Source organism: Brachionichthys hirsutus, chromosome 23 (genome assembly GCF_040956055.1).
Source record: "Brachionichthys hirsutus isolate HB-005 chromosome 23, CSIRO-AGI_Bhir_v1, whole genome shotgun sequence".
Taxonomy (NCBI): domain Eukaryota; kingdom Metazoa; phylum Chordata; class Actinopteri; order Lophiiformes; family Brachionichthyidae; genus Brachionichthys; species Brachionichthys hirsutus.
This window is the reverse complement of record NC_090919.1, coordinates 7240200-7260319: the sequence shown is the minus strand read 5'-3', so window position 1 is coordinate 7260319 and position 20120 is coordinate 7240200. Positions and strand designations below refer to the sequence as shown.

At 44.4% G+C, this 20120-nt stretch overlaps 1 protein-coding gene across 1 annotated transcript; it reads right to left on the bottom strand.

Moving 5' to 3' along the window:
• Window positions 1–37: 37 nt before the first annotated feature.
• mep1ba (meprin A subunit beta a) lies at window positions 38–18874 on the bottom strand. The gene is made up of 15 exons (XM_068756180.1): window positions 18719–18874; window positions 18587–18614; window positions 18372–18422; window positions 18243–18286; window positions 17454–17532; window positions 17254–17371; window positions 16497–16675; window positions 16209–16427; window positions 13102–13251; window positions 9431–9640; window positions 7542–7798; window positions 6507–6717; window positions 6252–6428; window positions 5788–6038; window positions 38–145 (listed from the first exon to the last, which is right to left on the bottom strand). Exons 1-15 carry the CDS (start codon window positions 18758–18760, stop codon window positions 38–40), a joined length of 2124 nt encoding a protein of 707 aa, XP_068612281.1. The 5' UTR covers window positions 18761–18874.
• Window positions 18875–20120: the final 1246 nt, after the last annotated feature.

The following is a 20120-nucleotide window of genomic DNA, read 5'->3' as shown; positions in this document are numbered from 1 at the left end:
TTGTTTGCAACCAGATTAAGGTTATCGTCTCTCTCCATCAGTACGACCACGGAATGGATCCTTCCACGGAATGGATCCTTCCGTGGTCTCCGTTAGTCTCTGGGTCGTCTCGTAGGCCCGTCTCCAGCAGCACCACGGCAGGGTTCTGATGGACGAGTGGCAAACCCAGCTGAGCACAGTCCATGGGACTGACCGTCCTTTGTCCGGGTGACCCCAACCCTTGGAACGGTAGTGTGTATATATACACGCAAATGTATGTGTGTATGACATTGTGGTAGACTGTACTGATGAGGATCACACAGCGTAGACAATCGAAGGCCGAACCCAATGATCGGCGGTGTCCTTTCTGTCCTTTTACTTTTACTCGCCCCGTCTGGTGTCCAAGCAGGAAGACACGGCGCTCTGTCCTGTCCGGACTCCGTGGGTAATCTTTTTGTGCTTGGCTCCATTTTCTGGTGTCTCTTGTTTTTATTATTGATCTTCCTGGCCGTTTGAACTGATTACATTTTGTTATTGTCTTTGTTGCAGGGAATAACACTGAATTTGAACCAGGTCGCTCAGAATGAAGCAACATTTAGAGTGCGTGTGCGTGTGCGTGTGCGTGTGCGTGTGCGTGTGCGTCTCACTCGCTGGAGTCTGCTCATGAGCCGTAGAGCAAAATGACTGTTTTCTTCTTGCAGGCTTCTCATTGCTTCGTAGCGGGCTGACCTTGATTCAGGGTTGTGCTCGAGGCTTGGTTTTCAGACTGGCTGTCGAGATCGTTGAGACAAAGTGTTTGTGCGTACTCATTTAGAGTCCTCGTCCTTTTGGGGGCAGCGCTTGTGTGTTCAAAGAGCCGTCCACCTGTGTGCGTCTGATCAATATTTACCTCCGCCGAGTCGCCGCCATTGTTTGTCTGTCCGTCCGTCTGTTAGCAAGATAACTCAGAATGTTCTAGACAGATCTTGATGAAATGTTCAGGAGATGTTGGGACTGTCACCAGGAACAGGTGATTACATTCTGGTGCTGATCCAGAAGAGATCCTGGATTCTGGATCTCTTTGACATTTTCTGTAACATTGCAGTGAATGGAGCTTCAGAATGTGTTCCTCAGTATCTCAGTTGATTATTGACTGATGTTTATGGGAAATTGACACAGTCATGTAGGGGGGGGGGGGTCTATCTCACCACCGAATTTCATCTGGATCGGATCCACAATAACATTAGAAAAAATATGAGATTTTAACATTGAAAACACGATTTATTGATTCAAAAATCTGTTTAAAACTCTCTGATTCACTTTGACTTTTCATGTTGGTGTTTAAAGATACCAAGAACAATCTAGAACCTTCTGGTGCTGATCCAGATCACCATGTGGACGGTGTAGATCCAGTTAGGAGGGGAGCGAGCTGCTTGGGGGAGGTCTGTGCTCTCCCAGTGCTTTTGTCGTTAGCGTTATGTTTGACACTATTTGAATATTCTTTTAAACAATGAGGACAATGTAAGAGCTTGATGGAAGCTTCGGCGTTACTAGGCAGAAAGCAGGTGGCCATTTATACTACGATATCTAAAGTATCCATTCCTATGTGTAAAGCACAATTTAGTTCAGGCGAATGTTGATCTTTATAGCACAGGAGGTAAAATATAGGAGAAGTGCAGAGAAGCTCAAATATAAAGACGATTCATTCTGCACAACAGAGACCGACACAAAACTCTGGAACCGAGACCAACAATGGGCTTGTGTCACTGTTGTGACGACGCTTTGCGTCTCCAGGGCTGCAGCCTGGGACACGCCTGAGCCCAAGAATATTTCAGATTGTCATGACGCTGCACAGGTGACGTCATTATCCACGTGTTGACTTTTTCCGTATTTCCGTTTTCACTAGTCGTGTATCAAGGTTTGTAATTCTGATATCCTGAGTACTTTAGTTTGATTTGAGGCTGAATTAATTCATACACTAAGCCAGAAAACCAAAACGGATAAAGAGCTCAGTGGTACTAAGAAATGAAACGATTGTCTGGGTTTGGCTTAAATATATTGATCCATTGATTACTGCAGCTTTAAATATGTGTGTCATCTTTGTATCTGTAGTCTGAGGCCTATAAGAGCCAACCTGAAGCAATGCTTTAAACCCCCCCCCCCCCCGCCTGCTCTCGTAGACGACGCAGAGACGCCAAACTGTGGTTGCTAATCTGTCCAACAAATGAAGCCTCCTGATCATCTGATCGGGAGGCGGGGCTTGTACAGTTTGCCATCTGGTTGGAGTCTTCCTTTTAGTTGTAAATTGTGAAGATTTTTATTCAAATGTTGAATAAAATATATTTTTTTACATTAGATGATCTGTGGGGTATTGAAGAAGTGCCGGACTAATTCTTACAATACATTGAATTCAAGTATACTGTATACTTGTATTTAATCCCAGATATTCCCCGTCAGTCCTGCTTCAGGAAATATCCCAGAGACGATATGATTGTTCCGTTTCTGAACCTCTACTTGGAAGCACAATGCGTGAGACTCTGTTAGTCCATGCCGTACCGGTGGATGGGGACCCCTGCTGTACGGCCTTCCACCTGAGAGATAATACGTGACGCTGTTTGTTTAAGTATCTCATAATAAAAATGATGCTGAACTTTACGTTTGATGCTTTTTTTGTTCTCAACACTTGATGGATGGACGGATGGATGGAAGATGGATGGATGGACGGACGGACGGATGGATGGACTGACGGATGGATGGGTGAACGGATGGATGGATGGAAGGATGAACGGATGGGTGGACGGATGGATGGACTGATGGATGTACTGATGGATGGATGGGTGGACGGATGAACGGACGGATGGATGGACGGATGGGTGGATGAACGGGTGGATGGATGGACGGACAGTGTGAATGCCAGGCCCACACAGGTGACATCACAACACTCACCTCTTCAGCTTCATACATACGTTTGTACTCTGTTGTGTGTGAATGTTGTGAGCGAGTGAATGTCGGTGGAGGACGGGAGGGCCGATGGCGCAGATTGTCAGCCTATCACAGGATTTATTCCAGCATCAAGCTGAACAGATCAATCAAACAGGGTTACCGTTTCTGGCCGAAACCCACGGCAACACTAACTACCGTATTTTCTGGACTATAAGGCGCTCTTTTTTTCATAGTTTGCTCTGCAGGGAAACTCAGTTTCCCAAAAAACACAAAGTAGTGAAATATGCACCGCTGTGTGTAGATTTCATTAACTAAATATGCGTTATAATACTTTAATATTGTGTTCAGAACCAGCTACTTATCACCGGTAACTCGACTTCTCCCCGCAGCGCCATGGCGCTTTAACAGTCCAGCGCGGAGCGGAGAAACTGGACGGTCGATGGATAAATGCTGGGTTTGTCCCGCCCGTCAGCATCTCTGGGGCGTGATGATTGGATGGATCTGTCTGTGGTGGAATCCCTTTTTGATTGACAGTGAAATAAGCCAATCATTCCGTAGTTCTGAACTGATCCGGAGACTTTACGGATCCCAGCGACGTGTTTGTTAAAAACGACTAGCGTTGTGTAACATTTATGATTTAGGCCAGAACTAAATGAGCTTCCCTCCTTGGATGAGCAGCAGCCGCCACTCAAAAAACAAACATGGGAGAGGGCGGGGCTTCCACAAAAATTCGCTTTGCGAAGAAAACAGTGTGAAAGCAGACCTTTCAACTAATTATAAATGCAAAGATTTGCTCCCAACCGAACCGAGTCCTCTTGGTGCAGTGTGAAAGCGCCCTTATATATGTTTTTTTTGTTCATGATGCATTTTTTTACAACTTATTTTTATTTTAGGGTTATACTTGACACGAACGCCAGATCTGAAGGATGGTGGCGGGTCTTTGATTGAGCTTCTGTCTCAGCAGCTTGGACTGAATGACGGGAGGCGGCGCCGTTCAGAGGATCTTTGTTCAACGCTGAACTTTCAGCGCAGAGCGCCTCATCAGAAGTCTATAATATGAATATAAAATTGTGTATTGATCGATTCATAGATCAATCGATTCCAAAGCGAGACCCCTGTATCGAACGGTTTGATACAGATACATGTATTGTTGCACCCCTAATATATTAACCTAGGGTATATGCTGTGATCCAAAGTGTTCTCTGGCGGGGCATTTTATAAACTGTCTGTATTTGAGTAGTTCCTAGCTCAGATTTCCCTTGTTAAAGTCACCAAGCACAGTAACAGAATCAGGGCGTGTCCGCTCCACACAAAAAGACAGCTATGCAGAAAGAGGTGACCTAAATATAGTTAATGAAATAGTTCTAATATTTTTCACATGGAAAGAATACAACATTTTTGTTTGAATCCCTTTCGCTAGCATTAGCATTAATAGTTTTATATAGCAGATCTTTAGTCAGTCGCCTGCTCGACAGCATATGTGTTCTCTCAGTCTCTCTATCACTCTCTCTCCCTCTTTGTTTTTGAGTCTCCTACTACCTGTCCTTCATTTCATTCATTCATTCATTCATTTATTTGATAGGGACAGTGCACATTAATGAACATCGATACAGAATAATCTAATCGATGTAAATATCCCGGATTTTAGCAGAAATGCTGATTTAGGCAGGTAAAAGAAAGACACAACAAGACATAAGACAGAACAAGAGGTTACGATAAAAACACGAATAAATACAGTAAATTACTAAAAGGTTTAGAGCTGGTGGTTACAGGCCTGGTTTACCTTCAACCACTGCTTCAGGTGAGTTTTGAAGGTTTGTAATGTGGGACGCTCCCTGATGGCGAGTGGAAGACTGTTCCAGAGTGGGACCTCACAGTGCCCTCTAGAGGAGGCCCTGGTCCTGGAACCGCTGTGAGCCCTTTTTTTAAGAAAGTCCGACAGTCCAGTGGGGCAAGTCCATGTAACACCTTGTACATTAGACAAGCCATTTTAAAACTTTTAAAATTCTCAAGGCTCAATAAATTGTACTTTTTAAGAATGTCACAAACATGGACTGACATCGGTTTTCTATCAAAGACCTTTAACGAGTTTTTATAGAGTGATTCTATGATTTTGCAGGTATTTACTCCTGCCAGCGACCAGCATGTAATGCAATATTCAATGTGTGACACAATCGTTGAACGCAGAAACATTCTAGCAGCCCCGTGTTATGAAAGGTGGTACTTTCATCATTTGTATTTTATGTTGTTTTAGACACCGGACGGAGGTGCACTCATAATCTCATTGTGTAGCTACTATGCCATGACGATAAAGGCTTTCTATTCTACTTGCCTAAAGTTGTTCCGGTTGAATTTCACTCTATTAGACGTCCTTGTCTACGTCTCTCCCGCTCTGTCATTGTTTCTCCGTCTTTCTGCCGCTGTCTATCTCTCTCTATTACAATCAAGACAGATGGCTGTCCACCACGAGCCTTAGGTTCTGTCCAAGGTTTCTGCCTGTTAAAGGGAAGTTTTTCCTTGCCTCTGTCACCAAAATGCTTGCTCTTGTGGGTCACGTTGGGTTCTGTCTTTCCCTGCTACCCGAGTAAAGTGCTTTGAGATCATTTCCTGTTATGATCTGACACTATAGAAATACAATTGAATTGAATTAAAGTGTGCTTGTGAGGAGATTTTATTCAGATTCAGATTATACATGACAAAAAGTCAGATGATAATCTGGAAAAATACCCGTTTAGTAAATGCTGTTTTTCTTTCTTCGATGGGGCATCGTCATCAAACTGACGGCAAGTCTTTGGTTGAGTGTTCCTGTAAAGTCAGACACGTCACCATTATAAAGTTCCACAGCAACGTAACGTAAGATAGTGTCTCTCTTCATCCATCACTCACCTCCGTGAATTCAGGAATGTCCTGGATAACCACCTGCTCATCGCTCGCCTTCTGACTCTTTCTCGTCTTCCAGGCAATCAGCATGGAAAGCACAAACATGGCGGCTACGACACATCCTGCCACAGCGATCACCACGGTGAGGATGTGAGCATCTCCCCGTGGAGCGCCGCGGTCTGCAGCCTTCATGTGGCTGAGATCGGCATGGACAGCAGAGCGGGGAACAGGCTGAGACTTCAGCATATCAGACATATCTGAGGACAGAAAGACGACATTTTAAAGGTTGTACAGCAGGGGTCGGCCACGTTTTTCAGGACCCCAGCCATTTTACAATATACTCAAGCCCAGAGTGCCAACACTTACTCCTTTAATAGGATCACTTGTAAATAATCTGTTTTTACAGTTTTTTGCAGTATTTAAACATGTTCACTGTAATAGTGCAGTTTAGTTTTTCTCATCATTGACACCTTCCAGACTGAAGAGGAAGAACGCATCGTCTCCTTTGATGAACTTTCTGCTCCTCAGCCTGCTGTGGGTGATGAAGGTACTTGTTCCGGTGCCTGGACCTCGATAGTAATAGCTGCCATCAGATGCGGTCACTTTAGAACCCACCTCGTTGGGATCGTCCCAGTAGAACTCGGTGCCTGGGACAAACGGATGAACTGTCACTTTCTTTTGGACACTCAATAAAATCAGAGCAGAGGGGGTGTGCAGTCGCTTACCATCAGAGGACATCTTCTCAGGGTCAGTGGTCACCATCCGGTGCATGTTCATCTGCTGTCTGACGTCAGGCTGCTGGTCCATCAGGGCCATGGTTGCCTGCTGCCAAGGACACGGCCACTTGAGTCTGTGGTCGTTGGGGCCCGAGGTCAGGTGGAAGTAGGTGGCCATGTAGCCCTTACGGTCACTTCTTCCATTCAGATATACGCCCACCTGCAAACCACGGGGCAGTGTGAAGAAGCCTGAAAAGCTATTTGTAGTTAGCGTGCTGTGTGTGGCTTTAGTGACATCTAGTGGCATCGTTTAATATTGCAACTAATTTAACACCACGATTCTAAATTGTCCAGTCAGTCTATATTTTTTTTAACCAAAATAGAAGATAATTAGCCCCTACAAACAGACAATCAAGAATTAGAAAGAAAATTAAGATTTACTTCCTTGACCTGTTGCAGTTTTATTCAAATACCCCATAAGGACAATTGTTCACTTGAAATGAATACTTGAAAATCCTACTTCAGTAAATATATGAAAAGATGTCTGAAAAGAAGACAGGTTAATGTCATCCAGAGAGAAACCTCCCTTTGACAAACAAGATGTCTGAAAATACATATTTTGATGAAACAAAACCTGCTGGGTTTCCTATTGTTTTCAAAATGAAGAGAACAGAATACTGGTCGTCCTCACTTAATGATGGCGTTACTTTCTGATGACCTGGTCGCGAACGACTTCATCATTAAACAAAAACCCTATTGACTGACAACTTGGCCAATATTTTATGTGGTCAAAAATGCTTATCCTGCGATGTGCCGGCAACATTTCCGGGGAGTACCCATCGAAAAGCTGGGACAGGCTCCAGCAACAACCGTGACCCGCACATAGTCCACTTATGCTGTACATATGTGCGTACTCTCACCACTCCGCTGCCTGTGCATTCCGCTCATCGTAACAGTGACTTCTTGTTACTGAACACTTATACTTAAGTCCATCGTAATGCTGAGTCGTCGTTAAATAAGTACGTTTGTAATAAAGGCATTTACCTGGAAGGAGTAACCTGCTGGTGACAGGAAGGACGGGCTGTACAGTTTTTCTCCTACTGGCGTTGTGGCTAGTAGACCGGTGATGTTACGAATGTGCCAGATGTGCTGGGGGCACTTTGAGGAAGACAGGTTAATGTCATCCAGAGAGAAACCTCCCTTTGACAAACTCCTTCCCCTGATGGCCTGAAATTCCACTCGAGCCTTCTTTGTCACATTCAGATTGATGTTATGCAGTTCCCAGGAGCCCATGACCCCCCCTGCAAAGACAGCAGAGAACGGTGTCAATATGGTCCCCCTTGAACTGCCACCTTATCTGGGTGGGGGAGTTGAGTGCCCGAATGATCTCAGGGGTTATGTAGTCAGAAGCTTATGCTGCTGGTAGTGTCTCCCATGGCAAGCAAGTCCTGGGTGACCAGTCAGACTAAAACCCTAACCCTTCAAGACCATCCTATGAGAGAATTAAAAACAAGGGCCGTGACGGCGCAACTGGGGCCCCACCCTGGAGTCAGGCCTGGGGTCTCTGCACACGGGGCTTGGCAAGGCATAGCCCGAAAGGTTGACCTGGGCCCGATGGTGGCTCACCATCCGCAGAGGGAACCATAGGGGACGGGTGCAATATGGATTGGGTGGCAATCGACGACAGGGGGCCCGACGACCCGATCAGCGGACACAGAGACTAGCTCTCAGGACACGGAAAGTCACCTCGTTGTGGGGTAAAGGGCAGGAGCTTGTGATGGAGGTTCTAGACCAGGGGTGGGCAACCATGCCTGGCACACCGGGATATTTATGTTGACACATGGAGAGCCAAGAAATATTGTATTTTATTTAATTTGTAAGGCAGTAGAGTCATTCTACAAAACGAGTTCAATTTGAGTCCTCAAAGTTTGCTGAAGTGTGTAAGGCAAAAGAAATGTGCCAAAGTGTGTTTCTAAAGCTTAAAACCTTTACCTTTTGGTAAAAATAACACTATTTGTGTGCGTCCCTCAGTTTGTCTTACCACCCCGTCACACTGACCGGTTTTCTCTATAAATAACTGTTGCTTTAAGTGACATCATTTGAACCTCTAGAGCAGCCAGGAGCAAAGAAAGCAAGTTCTGACATTCCTTTCCATTCCTTTTTTGTTGTTTTTTCATGTTAGATGAGGTCCGTCAAGCTCAACCCAACCACCCCGTCACGCAATATTGAGAGGGAAAACAGATTTTAATAAAATAATGTACACTATTAATGTAGAGAAAATGTTATTATCAATTGAAAGTATACTAACAGGTCAGGACATTGACCACATGGAGAACAAAGGCCATTTTAGGATGAACTGTACCACCCCGTCATGTTTTATTGTGACGGGGTGGTTCTTCTTCAACTGACTCACAAAATTCTGTCCAAATTATGTAATACTGTAGTTTCAACACTTAACAAAAGTGTCTAATGTCAGATGAAGGATAAAACCAACAGATCATATAAAGAGACAGAGTTTGTCCGTACCACCCCGTCACAGAATCATATTGTTAAAAACAATTATGTAAATGGTTCATAAAATAACGTTGTATGATGTTCTTGTTTGGTGGACGAATCAAAGGACTATGTTTTATTTCAAATTTCAGTTCAGCTCAGTCAACTCAGTGAAACAAGGAAAACCATTTACTGACAGAGAATACATGAAGGAGGCTTTCCTATCGACTGGGGTAAATTTCGTGTGTCCTACACAACACTGATTTATAGATGTGCACTATTACGTATAACGGTCAACTAAGCACTTTGTAGTTAAGTGAACATGTTTAAATACTGCAAATCCTTGCTGAGACTGTTGCCTCCGTGACCCGGCCCCAGATAAGCAGTAGAAGATGGATGTATGTGTCAATAAGTACAATATATAGTGTTTAATTTGTTACCTGTTATAGTCTTGAAGAGTGCCTTTTCATAGCTTTTCTTATCATACTCTTGCACCCAGATATGGAGAACATCATCAGCTGCCCCCGTGTTGTGGAGGAAGAACTGCAGACACTGGGCCCCGGGTTTAGGGTACAGCCATCGACTTGCAAGGGTTCCAAAGTCACCGGGTTCAGACGACGCTGTGCTGAAATGCATGAAGAGGCCTCTTCCTGATGAAGGAGGAGACGACAGTCAAAGATGTTAGGCCTTGGAGGTTTGGCATATAATAAACAACTAAAATGTACGTTTAACTCAGGCATGGGCAAACCCAGGCCCGGGGGCCATATGCGGCCCGTTGGTCTTTTTAATCCGGCCCGCCAAACTTGTCCGAATTATATAATTAAATATAATTGTATTACAATTAAACCTCATTCATTTGACCTTTTCCCTGTAATGCTACCTGTAAAAGGTCAAATCCTTTAATGCAATAGCTTTCATGTGTCATTTATATTCGCTCACACAAATACTCCATCCATCTGTTCTTGGTCCGGCCCCTCTATCAAATTTTAGAACCCATTGTGGCCCGCGAGTTAAAAGGTTTGCCCACCCCTGGTTTAACCTCACAGTTAAGTTCCGGCCTTTTTCTCACGCCATAGCCGTAGTCTCGTTTCTGAACCTTTGCCAGTGTGGACCGACCTGTGGACCGAACCCTTTTTTGGAGTAAACCCTTCTGTTGCTTTAGCGCCAGTCCGTGCCTCTGTGTTTTGAATCCATACCGTTTGAAGCTTGACATATACTGCACCACGCAGCAAATGAACATTTCATTGTTGGAATTGATGTACTGGAAGTACAAAAACTAGGTGAGCTGTGAGCCTAAGGATCTGAACGACTTTGATAAGGACCGAACTGAGACCAGATGGCTGGCTTGTATTACCATTAGTACAGGTCTTGTTGGCTGTTCCTGGTATGGCACTGGTTGTTACCTACCAAAAGCAGTCTAAGAAAATGTCCATGTAAAAATAATCAATTGTCAGTGCAGTGAGATTATTATACGGAGCTCAAAAATCAGTCCAAATGTTTTAGTAGGACTTTGGTAAGCGTCGAAGCCGCATCGCTAGCTGGATTATCGGAGCGTTACGGCTGCCGTAGTCAGAAGCCTCGCGGAGTGATACGTACCGGTGCTGTCCTTCATCATAGTATTATAGTCAGGAGCCTCGCGGAGTGATACGTACCGGTGCTGTCCTTCATCATAGTATTATAGTCAGGAGCCTCGCGGAGTGATACGTACCGGTGCTGTCCTTCATAATAGTATTATAGTCAGGAGCCTCGCGGAGTGATACGTACCGGTGCTGTCCTTCAACATAGTATTATAGTCAGAAGCCTCGCGGAGTGATACGTACCGATGCTGTCCTTCATCATAGTATTATAGTCAGGAGCCTCGCGGAGTGATACGTACCGGTGCTGTCCTTCATAATAGTATTATAGTCAGGAGCCTCGCGGAGTGATACGTACCGGTGCTGTCCTTCAACATAGTATTATAGTCAGGAGCCTCCCGGAGTGATACGTACCGGTGCTGTCCTTCAACATAGTATTATAGTCAGGAGCCTCGCGGAGTGATACGTACCGGTGCTGTCCTTCATCATAGTATTATAGTCAGGAGCCTCGCGGAGTGATACGTACCGGTGCTGTCCTTCATAATAGTATTATAGTCAGGAGCCTCGCGGAATGATACGTACCGGTGCTGTCCTTCACCATAGTATTATAGTCAGGAGCCTCGCGGAGTGATACGTACCGGTGCTGTCCTTCATCATAGTATTATAGTCAGGAGCCTCGCGGAGTGATACGTACCGGTGCTGTCCTTCATCATAGTATTATAGTCAGGAGCCTCGCGGAGTGATGCGTACCGGTGCTGTCCTTCACCATAGTATTATAGTCAGGAGCCTCGCGGAGTGATGCGTACCGGTGCTGTCCTTCAACATAGTATTATAGTCAGGAGCCTCGTGGAGTGATACGTACCGGTGCTGTCCTTCACCATAGTATTATGGTGTGCTGACGAAGCGGAGTTCCAACTCAAGGCTGTTGGTCCCACAGCAACTCGTCTCCTGCGATCTGCGACTAACGAGCTAACTAGCAAACTAGCTTATCATCATCATCCCGGATGGATTAACCAAAGAACTCCAACCGTTCAACGTTAAACTGCGAGCTGCGTGGGAGCGCTGGACGACAGAAGAACACACGTTCACCAAGACAGGGAGGCGACGCCGGGCGAGTTTCATCTTGAGAATAAGTTGAATAAAGTTTGACTTATCTGACTGTTTTGTTTCACTTATTGCGCCTTAAAACACGGTGCGCCTTCTGTATGAAAATAGACCCGCTCATTGATGTTGCGCTTTAAGGTCCGAAAAATAGGGTAAAATCATTTTGACTAGAGTTTGATGAGACTTTTTTTAAGTGAAGATGACAAAGTCCCTGAAGTTCATTAACTCGCACAGAGCAAGATTTAGTTTAGTCTGAGCAGTAAACGCCAGAATTATCTTTCATAATAAAACAAACACTGAAAGAAACTCTCTATTAACTGTACCTAGTAAATCACCAATAAAAGAGATTATCTGTTTATCTGCTTGATTTACCAAACAATAAGTATTTTTACTGCAAGTCTGAACTTTGCACAGATAATGTCATAAAACACATCAGGTACTATATTAAATATTAAAAACAGATATCAGACGAGATAAATGGCAGAAAGGAGTAATTAAATGTTTTAATAACTGTTAGCTGGTCAATCACAGACATGTTTGTGACCAAGCAGTCATTGTGTATGTCTTCACCTGCTAATGTTATCACTGCCAAAAGTTGAAATATTAAAAACCAACATGGCTACAAATTAATAAAAAAACAAAAGATTTGTGACATTTTTGTCACACCTTGATGCGGGCCGGTGTCATTCCGCTACTAACTCTCCCTGTCTCCCCCCCCCCCCCCCCCCCCGGTGCTCCTGCAATCAGCTCATTCCCGTCACCTGTGCTCCCGTCATCACCTGCACCACATCAGCAATCAGCCCGGACAGATTGTCAGTGATGTGTACTACTCTCCAGCACTTGATGATGATGAATATATTTATTAGATAGAATGTTGGAGTACAAGTACAGTCACACAGTAGCATGTATTACAGTACAAGTACAGTCAAACATCTTGTCTAAGAGGAGCATTTCTAAAAAGCCCTTGCGGTCTTGTTTCCGTTGAAAGTCCTTCGTACATAAATCATCGACATTTAACAATACAAATAAAATAAAATTAAAACCAATATTAAATTACTCAATTGATGCAAAACAACACTTCAAACGGACCTCCCGTGTACCGACCCTGCTTCCCGGACTCTGCCTCTTTGCCTGCCCCTCGGATCTGTCTGCCTGCCTGCCTGGATTCCCTGGTTTGTGACCCCTGCCTGCCTCTTGGACCTTCCCTCTGCCTGCCCCCTGTCTGCCTGACCGTCCTAACCGACAATAAAAGCTGTTTTGGTATTCCCACTCGACCGCCTTGCAACTGGGTTCTTACCTGCCTTAGGCCGCGACAATTTTAGTTGTTTGGAAACTTTCAGAATCTCCAGTGGATTTTTAGACAGAATATTCAAATGTCCATCCCTGAGCAACATTTAGCATCATAACATACTTTTGCAAAGAACGGCGCTCACCTTTGCACTGTCCCATGGTGGTGTGGTCAGCCTGAGGTCCTCCACTAACAGAGGAAAGCTGCTCCCACTTTCTGCTGCTGTGACCTTGAATCATCCCACAAATGTTCTCCTGCTCAAAGTCACAACTTTCCACAAAGGAGGAAGACTTGGCTGCAGAGAGAAAACAGTCAAGAGTACTTTTCACTCCACTACATTTATGGTATAACTTCTGATAGTTCTTTTGTTGGATCACATGTTGCATCAAAGTATCAGTCAAATGTTTAAGAATTGATTTATTGGTTTTTCCATTTGTGAAGATGGAGTCGACAGCAGTGAACCAGGCGCACCCAAATGGCACAAGGTCATACTGCAATACTTTGGCATTTATACTATTAAACACTGTCAAAGTATTTTATTCTGTTAGTACTCTTCAAAGGTTATGTGTATGAGATAGAAATGGGTTGTAAGGAAAAAATCAAAAAATCACCAAGTTGTCTGAACGAATCTAACATTTCAAATCTTATTACCGAGACTCCTAGAGCAAGACTTCATGAAATCAAAGAGGTTGGAGTTTTTCTAATATAAATCAAATTCTTTAGTTTTTTCAACTACAGTCCTAAAGAGATCATGAGGAGCATTAGTTTATGTTTTTTAGCAAAACTGATGGAGTATAGTTCAGAGATTAATTAATTCATATTCTATTTAATAATATTTTATGTTTTAGACAATGTGTACATGAGAAGGTCCCAGGGGGGACAGTGAAGCTACAAGGAATAGACGTAAAGAAGGGAGAGGACTTCAGGTACCTCGGGTCAACAGAGCAGAGTGATGGAGAGAATGTGGAAAGGAGGTGAAGAATCGTGTGCAGGCAGGCTGGAACGGGGGGAGGAAAGTATCAGGTGTGCTCTGTGATAGGACGAAGGGACAGGTCTACAAGACAGTGGTGAGGACAGCCATGATGGACGGCTTAGAGACAGTGGTGAGGACAGCCATGATAGACGACTTAGAGACAGTGGTGAGGACAGCCATGATGGACGGCTTAGAGACAGTGGTGAGGACAGCCATGATGGACGGCTTAGAGACAGTGGTGAGGACAGCCATGATGGACGGCTTAGAGACAGTGGTGAGAACAGCCATGATGGACGGCTTAGAGACAGTGGTGAGGACAGACATGATGGACGGCTTAGAGACAGTGGAGAGGACAGCCATGATGGACGGCTTAGAGACAGTGGTGAGGACAGCCATGATGGACGGCTTAGAGACAGTGGTGAGGACAGCCATGATGGACGGCTTAGAGACAGTGGAGAGGACAGCCATGATGGACGGCTTAGAGACAGTGGTGAGGACAGCCATGATGGACGGCTTAGAGACGGTGATGAGGACAGCCATGATGGACGGCTTAGAGACGGTGGTGAGGACAGCCATAATGGACGGCTTAGAGACAGTGGTGAGGACAGCCATGATGGACGGCTCAGAGACAGTGGTGAGGACAGCCATGATGGACGGCTTAGAGACGGTGGTGAGGACAGCCATGATGGACGGCTTAGAGACAGTGGTGAGGACAGCCATGATGGACGGCTTAGAGACAGTGGTGAGGACAGACATGATGGACGGCTTGGAGACAGTGGTGAGGACAGCCATGATGGACGGCTTAGAGACAGTGGTGAGGACAGACATGATGGACGGCTTAGAGACAGTGGTGAGGACAGACATGATGGACGGCTTAGAGACAGTGTCCCTGAGGAAAGGACAGGAGGCGGAGCTAGAAGTGGAGGAGATGAAGATGCTGAGGTTCTCCTTGGGAGTGTCCAGGTTGGACAGGATTAGAAATGAGACAATAAGAGGGACAGTGAAGGTTAGACGTTTTGGAGACAAGGTCAGAGAGACCAGACTTTGATGGTTTGGACATGTCCAGAGGAGAGACAGGGACTATATCGGTAGAAGGATGCTGAGGATGGAACTGCCAGGGAACAGGACTAGAGGACGACCCAGGAGAAGAGACATGGACGTAGTGAGGGAGGACATGAGAGTGGCTGGTGTTGGGGAGGACGATGCAAAGGACAGGACTAGAGGACGACCCAGGAGAAGATACATGGACGTAGTGAGGGAGGACATGAGAGTGGCTGGTGTTGGGGAGGACGATGCAAAGGACAGGGTGAAGTGGAGACGGTTGATTTGCTGTGGCGACTCCTGACGGGACAAGCCGAAAGTACAGTAGTAGTATTTGACATACTAAACAACTAAAAGGGAAAAAGTCTTATCGAGCATATTTTATTCAGCTTGTTCTTAAAAATCCAGCAACTTTAAACCCATTTTGCATTTGTGCAATGTAATCCTTTCCTACTCACAGGCTATGTACCAAGTCTTTTAAAACAGCAGTCATTAAACCGCTTCTCAATAAACCAACATTGGATCCTGATGTCTCGGCTAACTATCGGCCAATTTCAAACCTTCCATTCCCGTCAAAGCTTCTAGAGAAAGCAGTTTCCAGTCAGCTGTGTGAATTCTTACAAGACAATCAGTTATTTGAGGTTTTCCAGTCGTGTTTCAGAGCTCATCATAGCACAGAGACAGCATTAGTTAAAGTCACCAATGACCTTTAATAGCGTCTGATAATGGACTTGTCTCCGTGCTTATTTTATTAGATCTCAGTGCAGCCTTTGACACAATAGATCATCAGATTCTGTTACAGAGGCTGGAACAATCTGTTGGTGTTAGAGGATCTGCATTGAACTGGTTTAGATCATATTTATCTGATAGATTTCAGTTTGTACGTGTTCATGATGAATCTTCTACGTACACTGAAGTTAAATATGGAGTTCCACAGGGTTCAGTGCTTGGACCTATTCTGTTCACGCTGTATATGCTTCCCTTAGGTAACATTATTAAGAAACACAGCATAAATTTCCACTGCTATGCAGACGATACTCAATTGTACCTGTCAGTTCAGCCAGACAAAGTCGATCAGTTGGTTAGACTTCAGACGTGCCTTAAGGACATTAACTCCTGGATGACCGAGAACTTCCTGTTATTAAATCTAAATAAAACTGAGGTTCTGGTTCAGTTTCTGCAGTGAGGAGGTCTCGTTTATTATTTCAGTGACAAAATGAGCAGCGAAGAGGACTCACTGCAGTTGTAGAGATGGTTGAGCTTGGTTACATCACTAGCACTGAAGCCCATCCGCTGACCAATCACATCCATAAAGTTGGGGATCTTGGTGACGATGGTGGGTTCAGAACCGATGTTAAAGGCTGTCTTGCTGTAGTGCATTACGGAGCCGTAGTCATAGGCAATGCCTAAAGCACTGGACACGGTGTCATCATATATCCTGAAGTTGTGTTCTTTACCTGAGGATGAAATAATCGTGTATAACGTTTTTACTTGATGAGGGTAATGCGTGTTGAGCTGGTTGTTACCGGGCTCAATGAGGTCCCACATGATGTCGACGTAATCGTCGCGGTCAGCTCTGGACTGCTCATGCCAGAAGCCCAAAGCATGCAGGAACTCGTGCTCGACGGTTCCTAGACGGTCACAGTTCCTCCCGACGGACAGCCGCTGCTTCCCAACATGCTGGTTTCCTACAGAGGAGTAGCACCTAAAGAGAGGCAGCGATGGCTCGCGTTTTAGGCAGCGTTCAGAGGAGGATACATGTCATAACATAACCAACGCATATATTATTTAGGGTTTAAATATTGCACTTCACATTTGAGCTCAGTGAAATAATAGTGGAGGAATGTGTCAATAGACGAAAGATGCAGAGATGAATGTGTTTAAAAGAAAGAAAATATCTCAACTTTGATACATCAAGGAAAATTAAAGACCAGTAATGTAAATGTCAACAGCTGAAATATCTCCCACAAGACGCTCTACATAATAGGGCTTAATTCTAATGCCACTCGATTCCTAAACTTCATGCGCCACATTGTAAAGCCTCCGATTGGAGACGCTTTGTGGCGAGTATTTATTTCTGCCTTCCTATTCCCAGCACGGCGCCTCCCTGACCTCAAACACTGGACAGGAGTTCTGCTTGTGTTCGAGATCGGATGGGAATTGCTTTGCCTTTCATCTGATCCGTCTTTCACTGGAGGCAGTGGTGACACGGCTCCGTCAGTGGGTCGGTGGAAGCCGTGACACTGGACCAGGAAAGCAAAGCGGGTGAGGAGCTCGGCTCACCCGCTGCCTTTGAACACAGAGATGTAGTTCTCCTCTCCTTTCCACGGTGTGAAGTCGATGCAGGTCTTCAGTCTGTACTGGTCAAACGCCTTCAGGATCACTCCCTTTGCATTCATTTCTACGGGGTATGAAATGGGAGCTTAATAATCAGATATCAAAGTTTCGTCAATGAATGAAAATCCACAGTCTTCACATCTTACCCAGACTATCCTCTAGGTAGTAGGGAATGGTTGTTGGCCACCGATATTTATCCCCTATGATAGAGTTTCGGATGGATATCTGAAGGAAGGAAGAATAGATGCGTACATATACTCTCTCGAGCGTTGCTTTTGTGGTCTGCATCTTGAAACCTTGAAACGAAGGTCAGACCAGTTTCACAATCTGACCTGGAATCACTCCTGTCTGGGAAGTACAACTTCCAGGTACTTATATATTTGTGTACGCTTTGCTCTTGGTTCTTCACTGTGAGTTGTATGATTTGAAGTTGCACACAACAGCATGTAACAAAAATAAAAAGGAGATCAGAGAGAAATGCAGCACAAACTGAGCTGCAACACGACTTTCACGATTGTCTTTGGTTCAAACATGGACGTGGGAGACGCCCTTGCACCAGTTAACACTTCAAATATTGTGGTCAAGATTCAAGACTATAATTAATTTGTCCCTACAATGTTTTGTTGTGGGCACAAGAAAAAATGAAACAATGAAGAAGTTACATAATAACTATAAAAGCATGGAAAGGAGTCAATGCAGTTTGAGTTGGGAAGTCAAAAACAGGACACTATTAATCATCCGCTGCATGCTCAGTCAAATGTAAAAGAAGCCTTCAATAGTTTGAGGACAGGAGATTTCTTTATGCACAGACCATTTCTGATGGTACAGATAGAATTGAGGCACAAATATTTGCATTCAGGTCTGAACCTTCAGATTTTGAGGGGTAACAGCTTGGTGTTACCCTTGACCTTTTGGGGTCTGGCACACACTCTTACTTCTTCCTGTTGGATATCTCCCTCCAGCAGGTCGAGTCCGGCCGCTGCAAAACAAGATTGTATTAGTTGTTGAAGAAACATTATTACAAAACAAAGCAATAAAACAACAGCAACAACAAGTCCACAAACCTTCATTGATTTTAAAGATGTCCCAGTCATGACCCTCATCAACATCCGTTTCTGCAGAAATAAGAATAAGCAGCCATTTACATGAGGCAAAAATTCAACCTCTATTCCTACACACATGAGTGACAGCAAGGCAACGATTGGTTCTGGGGTTCATCAATGTGGAATTTATTATTTAAATATCTACATTTATACTAAAAAGAAAATATTTGACTTACCCGTTTCACCTGTTAGCTTACCTGCAGCCTAATTGGAAAGCACATTAATAATCAATGTAGAACATTTATGACAAGGACGGATCATTTTCTAACCAATGAACTGAGGACGTTGATGCTGAGGTGTTTCCTTACCAGCCCCAGGCCCAGTAGTAGAAGGGTCCACCTGAGTGTCATGGCTCCAGCTGCTGTGCCTGAAGAAATGTTGCGTCTTTATTCTGCACTGACGGAAGAAAAAAACCTACGATGAAAGTTCACATTATCTTATCACATTCAGCACTCGAGTTCAGTGAGATTACAGTACCGCCAAATCAATAATTAATTCCATATTCACACATAAACAGATGCTAGACAGAATTATGAGTTTTATTCAGAGGGGATACCGAATCCAGTCGCATTTTTTTGCTCACCTTTTTTTTCATCGTTTGTCGGGTGGCTGGGTCGTTGGTCAGCAGGATTGTGCAAACAGTTTTGCAGGAAACGTGATGGAACGATGGAAATGATCTCGGAGAAATCTACACAATTTGGTTTGTGCTCTGGACACATGGTGGATCCAGTTATCTGCTCTATATGCAAGATGGGATGTTTTTTCAAAGTGTGGAGGATGGACAGACGTGTAGGCGGTGCGGTGATGCGTGCTCCACTGTGCCGTCGTAGTTTTATTGTCTCATCTATTATCACAATGTTCGGTTGGTCGTTAAAAACATATTTGAACTGTTGAAATGAACTTTGGTAATTTGGCTCGGCCAATAGGTCTTTGACCTGAAGCAAGGGTCAGCGCAGTATAAAGTTCTATGTACGGTATATGACTTGACAAGGTGCACATTAAAACTGATAAAATGCTCATTCACTGATGACTGTGGGTGTTTATAAGTGATCCTTCACCTTTTGGGTATTTCAACTGTTTCATTTTTATTGATAGAAATAAATTGAAAGATAACATTTTTAAATCCAGAAAAGACTCCATGACAAATTTAGAAATAATTGTTATTTATTTCTTGAAGATTATCTCTTCGACATCATTTCCATGTAGCGGTGCTGCCAGGATCCTCAATTGATTGACAGCAAGGTGTAATAAAGCTGTGGGAACTTAACATTCAAGGAGAATTTGGTATAGAATTTTGCAGAAATGAGAATCAGCACCTCTAAATCCGAGCCCATGGTTCTCAGCCGGAAAAGGGTGAAGAGTAACCAACCTCCAGGTCGGGGAGGAGTTCAAGTACCTCGGGGTCTTGTTCACGAGTGAGGGGAGGATGGAGCGAGAGATCGACAGACGGGTCGGTGCGGCGTCTGCAGTGATGCGTCCTAAAAGAGAACTTACTAATGACGACTGCAGTTTCACGTCTTCATCTCGATGGCTTCCAGCAGAAGACTTTTCCGTGTAAAAGCTAATAAAAAAGCGTCACGGTTGGATTTACCTCGTGTTTCCGGCCCAACAGGAGTAGCCGTATCTAGACTCCACTAGTCAGTTAGCTGAAACGTCGTCAACCAAGCGTAAACAAGTCCAAGTCTTTCTTTCTTTTTTTAATTATTATTC